Here is a 17,005-nt window from a genome sequence, read left to right on the forward strand (position 1 = left end):
GCTGTTTTGAAGCCTCGAGGCGGCATTTTGGCCGTCGCCATCTTGGTTTATTGCAACCAGAAGTGACACTAGAGGGGGGAGCTAAAGTACAACCGAACGCTGATCAAGACATTATTAGGCGACCAAAATGTTAAAATTAACTTTCATGAAGTGAAAACACACTGTGAAAGGATTAAAGTTATAAAATGAAAACACGGACAACTCCCAGACCGGACAACGCCGTGGTAGCAACCTGTCAATCACAAGGTAGCCCCGCCCTAAAGCATCCCCTGCTTTATGGTCTATCTGACTCTAAATGGCACCATCATGTACTAAATGAACATCATGCTGTATTGAAGAAGACTTGAAACTAGCGATTGAGACCATAAACTCATGTTTGCAATGTTTACTAAGGAAATAAATCAAGAGAGAAGTAGACTCATTTTCTCAGAGACTTCTATACAACCAGAGGAGTCGCCCCCTGCTGGCTGTTAAAGAGAATGCAGGTTTAAAACTCTTCAGCATTGGCTTCACTTCTCTGACCTGGATGTAGCCCACTGGTATATATAAAATATGTACAATATTTGCAATATCAGTGTAATATGCAAGTTAAAGTACAAAAAAAATATTAAATTATATTTATATACATATAAAAAGCATAATTTTGCATGTAGAAAGCAAACTTTTTAATGTGCTCTTTTTACAATGAATAACCAGAGTTATTTTTACATGTGTAACACACATTGATAATGATGCACACACACACAGCGTTGGGAAAGCCCCTAGGAGTCAGACATGCAGTACATACCAGACACTGACACACACAGTGGATTTAACTGGGTGGCATTGCTCATTACCAGTTGCATTCCCACAGCCATCGATGTGTGAGTGTGTGTGAATGAATCTATACTGTGTGTGTGTGTGTGTGTGTAACAGCATTAGACAGGGAGTCCGCCTGCTGCAGAAACAGGAGCAGTTCACCCAGCAACGCTCCGACTGCTGGATCTGGTTTCACAGCCAGAACAAGACGTGTTGCTGCCAAACAGCTGTCTAGAGCTGTCTGGAGGAGACAAAGCAACACTTCTAACACCAGTAAAATCTAAAACACTGGTTTCAGGTCTCAGTCCAGTTGAGAATTACAAAAATAATTAACGTCGGGGGGCAGAGAAGCTGAGAAAAATAACTAAACACATTAAAAACGTATTATAAACTTGTCGCTGCATTCCCACCTACAGCCACTAAGAGGCAACAACACAAGGGAAAAAGGAGTCTAGAGTTAATTAATACTGTAAGACTTTTATATATCAATATGTAATTAAACACAACTTATAGTGAAGAAATCTTTATCTTACATTTCAGAAGTCCTCCACATTAAGTTTCTTATCTATTTTTTAAACATTCTTTGCTGCAGAAAGCAAGGTTCATTTTTGTAACACGATCAAGGAGATAGCGAGCAAAAGCACGTACAAATATATATAATAACCTGACGGGGGAGCCTATAAATAGGTCCATGAATAGAAATGGGAAATCAAAAATAACATAAGAAAGTGCGAAAGTGAAAATGTCTCCTAGAGATCAGCATAGCATTTAAACTTGAGCTGATGTGCTGTTACATCTGACCTCAGATCTGCAGGCTGTTACATCCAACACCCTCCAACTTGACTTTAGTTCACAGAGTGGAAATATTCCTGCTGCCATTAGTTCTGCTTCCTGAGCCAAAATACCAACGCTGGGCTGGGAGTAGCGGGGTGGGAAACAGAGACAAGCAACAATTCAACCTCCGTATTTCCCCCCGACTAGCGCCAGGGTGCTGCAAATAAACATTGATGCTGCTCATATTCATATTTTATATATTAATAATGGATGCAATGACTAGGTGTATTGTGAAAGGGGCGAATCACCTGATTCTGCAAGCTTTTTAGCATCTTTCAGCTGTTGGTTTTTATAGCTCACCACTTTACTGATGATTATAGCTGATTAAAGCTCTGATGAACCCACCGTGCACGACCTGCTGAGCACTAAACTGTAGACTGAGTTAGAGGCTAGCTGGTGAACATAGTGGAGCATTTAGCAGCTGAAGAGACAGATATTTCCCTCAGGAGTTGGTGAAGGCTAAAACAGCTAGGAGAGAGCAAATATTGGACTTACATTCGTTGGGTGGTCATAAACACAACTCCAAATGAATGTTAATTTTGCTCTGCGTCTGTGTAAATAGGTAACTGTTCTCTATAACTTTATAAACTTTGTGATGATATGTCTAGTCTGTGTGCCCAAAGGTGTAAAAAAAACAACTTAATGCAGCTTTGAATCCACACAGATTGTAAAAAATACAACGTTTTTCATCACTTAAAAGGCACAAGGAGTAGGATTTTCCTAAAAAAACAATTAGGGATGTCCATAATTAGTCGTTTAACCGTTAACCGACATTAAGCATTTTAACTGATTAACGCTATCGGTTAAAATGGTTAAAAGAAATATTAATAATTAACTCAAACGCTGAGCATCTCAGAGGAGCGGCTCATCTCTTTAAGGAGAAAAGCTGGTCCACCTTATAAGCCCACCTTAAGAGGCGGAGCCGTTGCAGGATACAGGAAGTTGGCTCCGGTCTCTGGCTCGCTTGAGCGGAGCGGAGGAGTTGTAGTTTCTTAGTATTTATTCACCGACAAATAAAATGTACACACTGCTACACCTACGTTCACAGCTAGAACGCCACCAACAACCTCACACTCACCGCCAACACACACACACGGTCTGTTGGACACTCGCTAATGTTACACAGGGCAGACACACAGCTGACAACCTGCTAAACTAAACTAAATGTGTGGTGGAGACTTTTACTGGGAAAGTGGCTGCATGTCCGCGACACTACACGCAACATCGTAGCTGCTAAGTTAACGCTCCGGGACGCTGAACTGGGGACTCCCGTCAACCAATATCTGTTGTTCTCCTGCAGCTGGTACGAGGCACAAATCTTCTCGGTTAACGGTTAATAATCGTTTAACGAGGGTTGGTTATCGGTTAAGAAAATTTACAAAATGAGCATCCCTAATAGACTCCCTCTCAATCATCACTTATGACCTACCAGAAGCGTGTGGCAGTGTCTGTATCTGCAGAGACCCTGCAGCCCTCTACCTGGATTTGATTATTTTGCTGTCTTCGGGCGTTAACTTCTATAAAAACGTAGCAACCAGGTGCCAGATCGTAAGACCACATTCAAGACGGAGCTACAAAAATGTCGGACAGAGCGCCGAACAACACGCAATATAGTGAGGACAAACTTCAAGCGGACAAAGCTCATCACAAAACGAGAGTGAATCTAAGGTTGGTTTTCACCCGCTGGCGAGCATCCACACCCACATTGAGTCAGGAAGGAGGGACCAACGATGATGACGAGTTTGTATTTGCACTGTGGAATCAAGCCAAATATTTAAAATGTATCTTCACATTTCATTTTAAAGTTTCCAAAAGTCATAATCCTATGATTGTTACAATATTACACAGTAAAAAAAAATACTTCTAATCCAAGGATTTTCGAACTTATCTGCCGATTAGACTGTTGTAAAGCTATAGGCTATCAGTCGCTATAAGCCCGATAGATGTGGGTCAGTAGGGGCCTTCTACACCCACTAGTAGGTTTTATCATCTATTCACATGGTAGATCACAGAAAAAATTGTATAAAAGAACACGACAGCGACCTCTAGTGACCATAGTAATTATGGCAGGAGCAGAAGTGGAAGTCAGGCATTGTAGTATGGACAGTGTGAAACTCTATATGGAGTTTAGTTAGTTAAAACTCCACAAAACACAGGACTTTCACACAGGAAATCAACAATGCGTAGTACTAGACTTTGTGATCATAGTTATTTTAACCCAAAATATGTTGTTTTTCCCTCAACTTAACTAAATGGAGTTTTGTTGTCTAAACCTAAATAAGTTGTAGTTTTGTTGCCTAAACCTAAAGAAGTTGTAGTTATGTTGCCTAAACCTAAATAAGTTGTAATTCTGTTGCCTAAGCCTAAAGAAGTTGTAGTTTTGTTGCCTAAACCTGAAGAAGTTGTAGTTATGTTGCCTAAACCTGAAGAAGTTGTAGTTTTGTTGCCTAAACCTGAAGAAGTTGTAGTTCTGTTGCCTAAACCTGAAGAAGTTGTAGTTTTGTTGCCTAAATCTAAAGAAGTTGTAGTTTTGTTGCCTAAATCTAATGTTATTTTTTTTGCCTAAACCTAAAGAAGTTGTAGTTTTGTTGCCTAAACCTAAAGAAGGCGTAGTTTTGTTACTTAAACCTAAAGGAGTTGTAGTTTTGTTGCCTAAACCTAAAGAAGTTGTAGTTTTATTGCCTAAACCTAAAGAAGTTGTAGTTCTGTTGCCTAAACCTAAAGAAGCCGTTTTGTTTGTGTTCAAAGGGTGACGTTTCATTCACTTTCACAACATAGTAGGCGTAGTAGGCCCCTACTGACCCACATCTATGGTGCTTATAGCGACTGATAACACCTATTTAATAGCCTGACAACAGTCTAATCGGGTGAACTTTTACGCACATTAAGTTAGCTAATAAATTGCTGGGTGTATTTATATAATACATTCTTTGTCAGATTTTGTGTTTTGTGAACATGACCTATAGGCAGAATGGCCACATTTATTTTATTAAAAATAGTGGAATTTCCCTTTAACTATCGTAAAAATTCTGCACAGGAAAACTTTGAGATTAAAGTCTATTCCAAATTATTACTACCACAAACAATCCAGACATCACCCCCTCCACCTTGCCCACCAGAGTTTATCAGCTTCCCTTCTGCGACACCATGAAGGTCAAAGGTTACTTCCTGTGTAACATTGCCTTGATATGTGTTTGCATGCCAGACTAGCAGATTCCTAACAGACCAGAGACCAGGAAAAGCATATCTCCTTCCTCACCTTCCTTCCCACAGTCAACGCCAAGACATCTTAAGTGTCGGTAAGAAGAAGAACAAAACGGCGGCCGACACGCACGCATCCGTTTTTGCCGAATGCTCAAATATCCACTTTGAAGTCATGAAACTATTTAGGAAAAAAATCGGAGTGCGTGTCAATGATGTATTTGTGCATCTATTTCACGTGTGTTTACCTCCTGACTGCGAGCTTCAGTATCCGGTACGATCCCTTGATGAGGATGAGGGCTTCCTGTCTGCTGCCGTAGAGGGCCGATCCATTTATGTTGATGAGCTCGTCGCCCACTTTCAGCTTCTTGCACAGCGCGGCCTTCCCTCCATCCTCGATCTGGACACAAAGAATACGTTGAGATAAAGAGAAGGCAAACAGAAGTCACTCAAGGATACTTCCACGCTGCCAAGCCGACTCCTTTAAAACACACTTTTTGGAGACATTTTTTGTTTAACTGTCGCTGTAACCCATGGCAACGGCGCCCTAACGAGGCATCTCCAAAACAGCCCGAACCAAACATCCCACAGAAACCCATCACATTCCTCTGTAATAGACTCTGTGGGTGTGTGTGTGTGTGTGTGTGTGTGCGTGTGTGTGTGTGTATGTATGCGTGTGCGTGTTTGCCACAGTGCTGCTGACTGCGGGTCACACAGTGGTGAAGCAGCCTGTGTTAATGCATTGCTGGGATGTTTCAGAGCGTTTTTTTAATGCTACAGAGGGGTGAAACATGGACGAGTGTGCGGTGCAGTGTGGTGTGAGGTTTGACTTGAGTCATAAATCACATGAAGAAAGAAAAGGATGTAAGAAAGAAAGACAGGAACACACAGACTAATGGGGTAACTGAGCAATTTCTGGACCAACGACAGGAAAAGTTGTGGGCCAAAGATACAAAAATTAGTGGTGGCGGTGATTATTTTTCAAAAAGGAAAAGATGTTTTGTAACGTCACAGTTTGTAGTGGTTTAATTCCAAGATATAAAAAGTACTGCAACAACATCCTGATGCAGTGTAGGAACTACACCACTACCACACACTTCTTCTTCATCTGTGGACTGAAAATGCATCACTTCCTGTGTGACACCACGAATAGACTGAGTGTCTGGAGCAGCAAATATGAAACACATCATGGCCTTTAAGTGTACTAGTGTACTGACTTTGTGTTGCCTGCAGGACATTATTATTAGAGACATTAAGTTACCTTCCATCTACATCAGGGCTCAGGAAGCTTTTGGTTGCCGAAACTGAAAATATGGTTGCCATTTTTAGTCACCTTATATTTTGAGTAGGGCTGTCTATTGATTATAATATTTAATCGCGATTAATCGCATGATCGTCCATAGTTATCTTGATTAATCGCACATTTTTTATCTTTTCAAAATGTACCTTAAAGGGAGATTTGTCAAGTATTTAATATTCTTATCAACATGGGAGTGGACAAATATGCTGCTTTATGTAAATGTATGTATATATTTATTATTGTAAATCAATGAACAACACAAAACAATGACAGATATTGATCCAGAAACCCTCACAGGTACTGCATTTAGTATAAAACAATATGCTCCAATCATAACATGGCAAACTGCAGCCCAACAGGCAACAACAGCTGTCAGTGTGTCAGTGTGCTGACTTGACTATGACTTGCCCCAAACTGCATGTGATTATCATAAAGTGGGCATGTCTGTAAAGCGGAGACTTGTGGGTACCCATAGAACCCATTTACATTCACTGATCTGGAGGTCAGAGGTCAAGGGACCCCTTTGAAAATGGACATGACACTTTCCTCACCAAATTTAGCGTAAGTTTGGAGCTAGTATGACATGGTTGGTACCGATGGATTCATCAGGTTTTCTAGTTTATATGATACCAGTATCTTCTCTCTAGCTTTAAAACTGTGCCGCTACAAAATCACAAGATGTGTTAATACCTTAAATAAATTAGCGGCATTAAAGTGAATTTACATTAACGTGTTATTATCACGTTAACTTTGACAGAACTAATTTTGAGTAATTAAGATACTATTAGGGTTGGGCGATTATGTTAAAATGTTCCAACCGGCCATCGGTAGCCCAACAGTTGGCGATTATTCGCACAGGTGTGTGTGGATACTTCAGCTCCCAAGACTTCACAAATATCAATTCATTCAACTTCATCTGGTTCTTTGTCAGCTGAATCACTTTGCACATTCGTTTTTTAACTTTTAAACCCATAGTCAAATGCTTCGCCGTGCATGTGCATGTGCATTTGCGCACGCGAGTAAACGAACCAAAACAAGTGCAGCGTTGTCTGATTCTGGTTCTGACTGTAACCGTAACGTCCCCGGTTCGATTCCAGCTGCGGGACCTTTGCTGCATGTCATACCTCCCTCTCTGTCCCAGTTTCCAGTCTGCTTCTACACTTTCATCTGTCCAATAAAAGGAGGAAAATGCTCCCCAAAATGTTTTATTTAAAAATAGTAAGGTTGGTGTGTTTATAAAAGCAAAATGTTTTGGTGTCAGTACAGAAACTTGAGTTTCATTATCACATCAGTACTGAAAAAGAATACCCAGCACTAGTACTCCAAATATTCAAAGTTAATGCACTATATACTTTATACGTCATATTTTAGATTTTAGTGTTTTTATGTCTGTAAACCAACTTGCCACTAGTTGCCCCTTGAGAGGACCAAAACAGTCATTTGAAATGAATTTAACAACATTTATAACCCTTTTTGTAGTGGGTATAAACCAAAAGTAAAAGCAGCAAGACATCTCAGAACCACCCAATGTCACATCTTAGACCTTATGTATTATTGTAACCCAGTGTACGTCTTATTGCCTACACTGGGTTACTCAAGTAGAGAAGAATGTAAACATCTGTTCATATCAATGTTGGCAGTGATACAGTGATGTTTGGGAGGTATCTAGAAGAGTGAGACATTTTAGAGTACCTTGGACTAAATTGTCTTATTTCAGAATGGAGTTTGGTGTGAGCATTAATACCTATAAGGGTTTATTTCATAGATGACTGATTCCATTAAGAGAAGGCTGGATTAAATGATTACTGAGGTTTTTAGAGAAGTATTCTCCACATTTCACACTCAACAAATAGAAAGTCAGATCCTATTTCAGGGGTCGTCAGGCAGGTTAGAACTCCCCTTCAGATATAAAACCCAGGTGAATTCCTCCATTAACCCAGTGTAAATGCTGCTTAAAGATGCCTCAGGGGCGTATATAAAGGAACAAATTCCTGATTTATACAGTGTGAAAATGGAGAGCATTCATCCATCATTCATTCATTCATTCTCTGCAGAAATCAAAGGAATGCATGTCATGGAAACACAGGTCGGATTTTACGCTTTCAGGCTTTTACAGACGAGCGACGGGGAACTTTGCCTTGTGAGCCAACTCAAACATAAATCGAGAGCTTTCATATATTAACTTTCTGCTTCTCTTGGGCCTGATGCTGTCACGAATTCTGACTTCAAAAGGTTCAGATTTTATAAATGTGATCCTGCTGTAAAACCACTCCAAACATGGAAAACCCAGAAGCAGGCAACCGCATTTAAACCAGGCAGCTCTATCACAACTTCTGGTTTTGATGTCTTCTGTTGACATTTCTTAAACCAGTTTAGGTGGACTGGGATCCAGTTTAAAACACCGCTGTCAAGTTTCTAGACCTCTGGCTTTGTTGTCCAGATTAAGACCGATCTATTTATGCTTTTTCTTGCATCCATACAGGCTCATTATTTGGCAAAGAAAGGGGATTCCGCCTAAATCTAAAACACTTTGTTAATAATACACAGTAATATTATGCAATCAACACAGACCGGCTGGCATTCAAAATACAAGGAAATGATCAATATGTAACATGAAACTAACTGAAATTCAGGCTGGAGTGTGCTAAAATTGTTAAAAATATTTTGTAATTTTTTCTTCAATGTCAAATATGCTGCTCTGATTATTTACCTCAAAACAAATGTATGATATGATCAATCAATCACTGCCACCTGAGCTGAACTAGACAGATCATCTCGTCTCGTGATCTGTTCAATTACTAGATGACGCAGCGTGTGTGCGACATTAACTTATTTTTATCACATTCAAATTGATACCAGTAATTTGAAATGAAAGATGCGATATGGCACACTCCTATCGGGAGAAACTGGGTTCATATAATTCATTTTTTTGTTTCTTTATGGTCAGTTAGGTCAGTTTCTTTGAGTCATCATCTGGAAATACAGTAACAAACAGACGTATTATTAGATTATGTTTTCACCGGCGTTGGTTTGTTTGTTGGTTTGTTTGTGTGTCCGTTTGGAGGATTACTCCAAAAGTCCGCGATGGATCTGAATGAAATTTTTTGGAGGGGTGGGGTGTGGCACAACGAACAATCCATTAGATTTTGGTGGCGATCCGGGGGGGGGCGGGGTGGGGGCAGCGACGTACGTAAAACCTGCCTTGGCGGAGGTCTGCTATCTCTGAGTGCACTTCTAGTTGCTTTAATATATCTTTAATATATCTTTGCTTCTCATTTACATCAATGTTTGACTGAATCTTTGTTTGATTTGTTTCGTTACTAGGGCTGAATGATTTTGAAAAAAATATCTAATTGCGATTATTTTGACGGATATCACAATTGCGATATGATTTGCGATACTTACTTATTATTCTCATTTTCATTGAAAAACATGTTTAACTGTTTTTTGCAGGGCTCTGTGCCAAACAAAGATGTTTTAATAAGTCTGTAGAATATGATGTGTAGGCCGGGACATCTCTGCAGCACCACGATATTTAAATTCAAATGATATTTTGACACATATTTGGCCTGCCATTTGAATATTGCAGTAGGCCACATTGTGAGTTCAATGAAATTTCGATTAATTGTGCGGCCCTACTTGTTATGCAATGTTATCTGACACCTGTCAGTCAGTTTCTATGGCCATACCGTAAAATAAAACATGGCTCCATGTTGTGGTTGTCCTCGTCCTGTTGGAGTGTCCTTGAGCAAGATGCTAAAGCTAAAGCTAACATTCTGTAGCTGACTTGGACATTTGACTCCCACATGAATGAGAGGACAACAGAGAAACAGGAGAACAGGGGGGCAGTAAAGGATCATGCACATAAATACACATAACACAGAGAGGGCCTCCTTTATGAGCTGAATGCATTTGACACACAGTGTTTATGTTCACTAATGTTCAAACTCAAATATGCAGCAATAACATGAGCTCTCATTAATGCTCGGCTCGGTTCAAACTATCAGCGGGACGTTAAGCTCCAACAGTAATCTGTCCTTTTCCCACGCATAGCAAAGGGAAGTAAGAAGGGGGAAAAGAAAGGAGGATGGGAAGGTGATGAAGAGAAGGGGGAAAAGGAGGTGAGGATGAAGTGAGGAAGGATGGGGAAAAGGATGAAAAGGAAGGGAGGGACGATGGGAAGGTGAGGGAAGGCTGAAGGGAAGTATGAGGAGGGAGGAAGAGTGGGAAGAAAGCACATGAGGATGAAGGGAGGAGGAGACAAAGGAAGAAGGGAGGGTGATGAAGAGGAGGAGAAAAGGGTGGAAGGAAGGTGATGAAGGGGAAAAAGGTGGAAGGAAGAGAGGGTTTTATATACTTAACCCCAGCGAGCAGGTATGGGGGGCATAATTAGAGAGAGGTAATAAGAGAGTTTATTATAGGCAGATGTCTGTGTGTGTTGGAGGCTGTTTAAAGTATGAAGAAGAACTCAGATCTAAATGTTACTTGAGTAAAAGAACTCATAATGCAGAATGGCTCCTTTATTTTATTCCGTTGTTTCACTAAGAAATGTGTATAAGAGTTTTTTAATATTGTAGTCAATGTGGAGACAATTTGCAATCCTTTGTGTACTACTGGGTAGATTAGTAGTATAGTACTGCATCATATCATATCAGCATGTCTTTATATGTTTTCATATGCAAAAAGTAACTCAAATAAATGAATGACTAAATGAATGTAGCGGAATAAACAGTACAATAGTTCCCACTGAAATGTATGTAGTGGAGCAGAAGTGGCAAAAAATAGTACAAGTACCTCAAAAACTTGAGTAAATGTACTTAAATACTTTCCAGCACTGCTGAATAGAACAATAATGTTGACAGGGATTGGATGTAATGGTAGTAAATGGTAACTGGTATTTATGCCTCACGGTAAGGACTGCAACAAACTATTGTTTTTATTGATTATCCCGTCAATTATTTCCCCTAATTCATCAGTTAATCGTATTATAAAATAGGGGGAAAATTCATCACAATATGTCCGAGGTGACATCGTCAAATGTCTTAATTAAAATATTGAATTTACACTGATAAGAGCAGCAAATCCCGGAAAATATGTAGTGATGTTTGCTTGATAAACCCATTAAAGGATTAATTGATGGTTGAAAATAGTTGCTTATATGATACTATCACTGTATGTTGCCCATCATAACACTGTACCATACCTCTAAAATAGCAAAACAACATAAAGAACAAAACAGGAATCAACCTCATATTAAACTGACTGCATTACAATGCTGTTAAGTTTTTAGTATTTCGTAATCATTGTGTAACAAACTGCAGAGTTTTAACACGCTCAGCAGTATGTGTCATCATTCACATATTGAAAAGTCCTCATAAATAAACTGAACTGCAAGAAAACAGAGCAGCACTTCTTCCAGAGTCAAACAGAGAAAACAACTCTGCTGATGCCAGTTCATCAATAATGGAGGATTATTATTGGCTCCATGGGACTCCTGTATGTACTTAATAAAGTGGCTCTTTTCAGCTGTTTCTGAGTCAGTTTCAAAGCACTTTGGTTCAGTTTCACTCCAGTCTGACCTACATGCCTGAGCAGTGTGTGTGTGTGTGTGTGTGTGTGTGTGTGCCATGCTGCTGTGGGATGTCCAGACAGGGTGAGGTCAGCCCAGGCACCGGGGAGACCAAGAAGAAGAATGCCCTCTTTATGTGCTGAAACTGAAACTGAAACACACACACACACACACACACACACACACACACACACACACACACCCTTTTATTTTTAGATTTGAGGGGTGACTTCATGGCCTTGTGTGTGTGTGTGTGTGTGTGTGTGTGTGTGTGTGTGTGTGTGTGTGTGTGTGTGTGTGTGTGTGTGTGTGTGTGTGTGTGTGTGTGTGTGCATTGGCAATGTGCACATCATTGTGCACTGGAAAAAAAACGGGAATCCCCATGCTGGTCACAGGTTGTCATCACCTGACACACACACACACACACACACACACACAAACACACACTGCATCGAACAACAGCCTCTTTATCAAAAACTGAAACGATCAGCTTCAGCCTGAAGATCATTAACAGTGTGTGTGTGTGTGTGTGTGTGTGTGTGTGTGTGTGTGTGTTTCTACCACTGTAAGGCGGTGCCTGAACGTGTGCATGTAAAACCTCACATTACTGAAAGGTCGAGATAGAGAAAATGAGTAGTTGTGTGGATAACAGCGCTGTAACAAAGTGTGGAGGTGAAACAGTGTGTATATACACATGCACCACAAAGCCTGGGACACACTGGGTGTTTCTCTAAGGCAACTTCTGAATTTCAAGGATGCTACGTCATCGAATCCCGACGAAGGATGTCGAGGATCCTTTGAATTCGACTGAGAACTGAGTTCAGAGGACTTTCAAGGTTGCATGTGTGTATCCTCTGCGCTCCTAAAACGCCCGCAATCCTGTGCGCATGATGCGTTTCCTGTCCACCGATTGAAAATATGCTAGTAAACATTCAGTTATTTCATGTCATCAATCTGCCAAAATCTGTTTCTGAACAAGTTTCTGAACAAGTTAGAGAAATTAGGCCTAATTTAAAAGTTGGTTCCGGCTTTTCGTCGCTCAGCGAACTGACCCAGTAACGGCAGAGAGAAAAACAGCATGTAGAGCCGGCACATTTTCACATCTAACGAGGTGAATTCACCAACGGTTAATTTCAACCAAACTAGAGTTAAAGGTTGTTGGAACAGTGGAAAAACCAACCAAGATGATTTTGGTGAGTTTTATTTAGTTTCTGTCCAATTTGAAGTAAGATTTAAAATCAGAGAGGTCAAATTGCTGTTTTTGTTCTATAGTCTGGTGGCTTTGAGAAGAGCATAACGGCTGTTTCTTTTCACATCTAACGCGGAGAATTATGGGTTAATTTCGACCAAACCAGAGTTGGTGATTGTTGGAACAGTGGAAAGACTAACAAAGACAGTTCTGGTGAGTTTCATTTTGTTTCGGTCTAGTTTGAAGTGTGTTTAACAATCGGTGAGGTAAAATTGCTGATTTCTTTCTATGGAGTCTGGCCGCTTTGAGGAGAGCATTACGGCTGTTTCATTTCACATTTAACTCGTGAATTAAGAGTTTATTTCGACCAAACCAGAGTTGGCGATTGATGGAACAGTGGAAAGACTAAGCAGGAGGTTTTGGTGGGTTTTATTTTGTTTCTGTAGAGTTTGAATGAAGTGTGTTTCAACAAGGTAAAATTGTTGTTTTTTTCAATGGAGTTTGGTAGCAGTGAGGAGAGCATATTAATTGTATGTTTTGTACGTTAATAAATTATAATAATTGTCCAAATCCCTGTCGATTTTATTTATTTTTGATAGGCCTACATGTTTTGAATCTGAGAACACCCTATAACACTAACACACACACACACACACACACACACACACACACAGAGAGAGAAGAAAAGATGCTCTAAAGCTCTGGCAGTGAGCACACTTTGGGAAAAGTCGTGTCATTTCTTTGACTGTGAAGATATACAACAATTTAAATCACACACATACACATTTGTGCAACACACACACACACACACACAACCACGGATACACGACCGCTGGCAAGAAATAAAGTAAAGGAAACAGTTTCTCATTTGTTTACATGAAGACGTCCAGACAATACAGGAGGATTTGTGTGCAGGCCTTGGAAAACTATTTACACACAGAGATCGGAATCAATGTGTCATATGAATGAAACGAGCTTGAGCACACACACACACACACACACACACACACACACAGACAGAGGGTTACCATCTTTTTAATCTGGTTTCATGTGTTTATAATATCTTTAAAAAGCACTTACTGTCATTTAAATGGCACAAACAAGAAGCAAAGTCCTCTTCTGGGTGTCAGAGTTTAGAATAACTCTTCACTTACGTCATGTGTATTTGTTCATGTGGTAATTTGCAGCCGACATGATAAATAAACATTCATAGAATTCACATCATTCTAGAGTAAATAATAATAATAATTACTGAGGTTTCTTGTCTAACCTGAGGTGGATAAACTTGTATATAAAATCATTAAATGTTCGTTTCATGCTGCATTGCTTCCTGTTTGTGCCATTTAAAAAGCCTGAATGAATACTTCTTAAAGAGGTTATAAACGTGAAATGATATTTGAAATGGTAAAGAGAGAAAGTGCTCCGTTCAGGTGAGAGGTTTCTGTAAATATAGTCATTCAAACTACTTTATCCAGCGAGTTTTATTACTGTATCCACTTGTAATGTTTTAAATCAAATCCACCTCAAGAATACACACAGTCAGCGCCTTTTAGGGATGCTCATTTTGAAAAAAAAAATCTTAACTGATAACCAACCCTCGTTAACCGATTATTAACCGTTAACCAACAAGATTTGTGCCTCTCATGCAGCGGTGTACCAGCTGCAGGAGCACAACAGATATTGGTTGACAGGAGTCTCCAGTTCACCGTCAGGGAGCGTTAACTTAGCAGCTACGATGCTGCGTGTAGTGTCGCGGACATGCAGCCACTTTCCCAGTAAAAGTCTCCACCGCACATTTAGTTTAGTTTAGCAGGTTGTCAGCTGTGTGTCTGCCCGGCGGAACTTTAGCGAGTGGCCAACAAACAGTGTGTGTGTTTGTGCTACGTTAGCATCTCTAGCATTACCGGAGGCTTCGTGCTCGCCACCGTAGCCGCACACATACAGTCTGTCAGCGCAACGTAACTTTAGTGAGTTTCCAACAGACCGTGCGTGTGTGTTGGTGGTGAGTGTGAGGTTGTTGGTGGCGTTCTAGCTGTGATCGTAGGTGTAGCAGTGTGTGGACAGTTTATTTGTCGGTGAATAAATGCTACGAAACTTAAACTCCTCCGCTCCGCTCAAGTGTGCCAGAGACCGGAGTCGACTTCCTGTATCCTGCAACTCTGGCTCCGCCTCTTAAGGTGGGCTGTTAAGGTGGACCAGCTTTTCTCCTTAAAGAGACGAGCCGCTCAGCTTTTGAATTAATTATTAACATTTCTTTTAACCGTTTTAACCGATAGCGTTAATCGGTTAAAGTGCTTAATGTCGGTTAACGGTTAAACGGTTAATTATGGACATTGCTAGCGCCTTTACATGCACATAAATAGCTAGGTTACAGTCATTTTTCTGCAGTAACCACATTTGTTTTAAAAGGTCATGTAAACGAGGAGGTAGGGATTAGAGATTTCTCCTGGAGAACGACGATTTCTTGTCCATGTACTAGGGCTGTCCTCAACCAAAGAAATTCTTAGTCGACTAACACTCATACGACTAATCGATTAGTTGATTCAATCAGCGGATCTGTAAAACTGAGTTTCTTCACAAAGAATCACACTAAAGCACCACTTTAGAATCTGGTGTGTACCAGAGATGTGCTCAGAAGGTTCTTGGAAATAAGTCATTCAGTATGAAAAATGCATAAAAATGACTCATCGACTAAAGAAATCTTAGTCAACTAAGACCAGAATGACCGATTAGTCGACTAATTGTCTAAGTGGGGGCAGCCCGAGTGACAGCTGAGTGGTCGGATAAAAGAAAAGATCATTAAATGTAGTGATGCATCCTTGAATTCTAAATTATTCCATAACTACAAAGCCTGACTAAAACTGAAACGGATATAAAGCAGCCTCTACCGTATACATCTACAGTAAATAAGTTCATTCCAACATTTAAAGGGACTGTTTGTAACTTTTTAAGCGTATAAATGTACCGGGTCAGGACACATGCGCGCTCGCATATGCGCGTTCGCGTGTAGCCGCTGCCTCTCCTCCTCTGCCTGCTCGCCTTCACTCAGACAGCGCGCGCGTTCTCGCTCAGTTCGCTCCACCTCTAGACGTGAACGCTCGCTCACTCCACACTGCAGAAGAGTTAGTTTAGCTCTGAGAATATCTAGTGAATGCACAGTGGACGTTTGTGCAGAAATAACTGCTGCAGCTCCTCCAGACCAACAGAGGTTTCCCGTGTCTTGTGAAGTGACGGAGCTCTGTAGAGAGAAACGTTATCGTCTCGTTACCGACCGGCTGCCGGTGTCTTCCTGCTCTCTCCGTCTGTGGGCGGAGAGAGCAGAGCCCCACTACCTCAGCCTGCACTGAAGCAGGAAAAGCCAACACTAGGATCAGCAGTGATCCATGGAGAAACCTTCGTCTGGTCAGCTAACATTACTGCCAAGCAGCTGAAATATAGAGTGATATTGTGCTTTTAGCTGACGTGTGTCGCCTCACTGTGTTGAGTGATGCTCGTTCAGGTATATTTAGAGCGAGCAAGTGCGAGCCCGACTCTGACTTTCGTTGATTTCACGGTTAATAAGCATTTCTGAAAGTTACAAATAGTCCCTTTAAACATTTGATTATTTTTTTAAATTCAGACGTATAAAGTTGCAAAGTGGGAGAAGCTATTTCGGGGTGTTCACTTCTATGGATTATTAGACGGATGTAAAAATCTCCCAATTGCATCTTCAGTACAAAAGATTACCAACAGCTTCAGATAAATATCTGGTTCTTTGATGAGTACAAGCCTGAGTACATAAAAACAGAAATGTGAGAACTACAACTCCAAGGTGCATTATGGGTAAAGGCCTTTACACACAGGGGTGTATTTGTCGCACCTCAATATATTTTTTCTATATTAAATTAATATTTCTTCATGACTAAAACTGTTGTTTTTGTCATGAATACTTTCAAACAGAACGCTGATATTACGCTGCGAAAAAGCATCACTTTTTTTCCGGAACAATTCTCTGAGCTTTCCCACCACGAAAAAAAGCATCAACCAATCACGTTTATATTATTATATTTATGAAACAACAACACAGAGACTCTAAACTTGTTACTCCTTTCAACCTTGACAAAAGCAGCGCAGA

The 17,005-nt window shown here is 40.5% G+C and overlaps 1 protein-coding gene across 2 annotated transcripts in view; it reads right to left on the reverse strand.

The window, feature by feature from the left end:
• Positions 1-17,005, reverse strand: part of shroom4 (shroom family member 4) — a 108,542-nt gene that overhangs the window by 64,433 nt on the left and 27,104 nt on the right. For both annotated transcript variants that reach the window (XM_074623110.1, XM_074623108.1), the window contains exon 2: positions 5,082-5,233. In XM_074623110.1, coding sequence (XP_074479211.1) covers positions 5,082-5,233 — 152 coding nt within the window. The remainder of the gene's footprint in view (positions 1-5,081; positions 5,234-17,005) is intronic.

Source organism: Sebastes fasciatus, chromosome 22 (genome assembly GCF_043250625.1).
Source record: "Sebastes fasciatus isolate fSebFas1 chromosome 22, fSebFas1.pri, whole genome shotgun sequence".
Lineage (NCBI taxonomy): Eukaryota > Metazoa > Chordata > Actinopteri > Perciformes > Sebastidae > Sebastes > Sebastes fasciatus.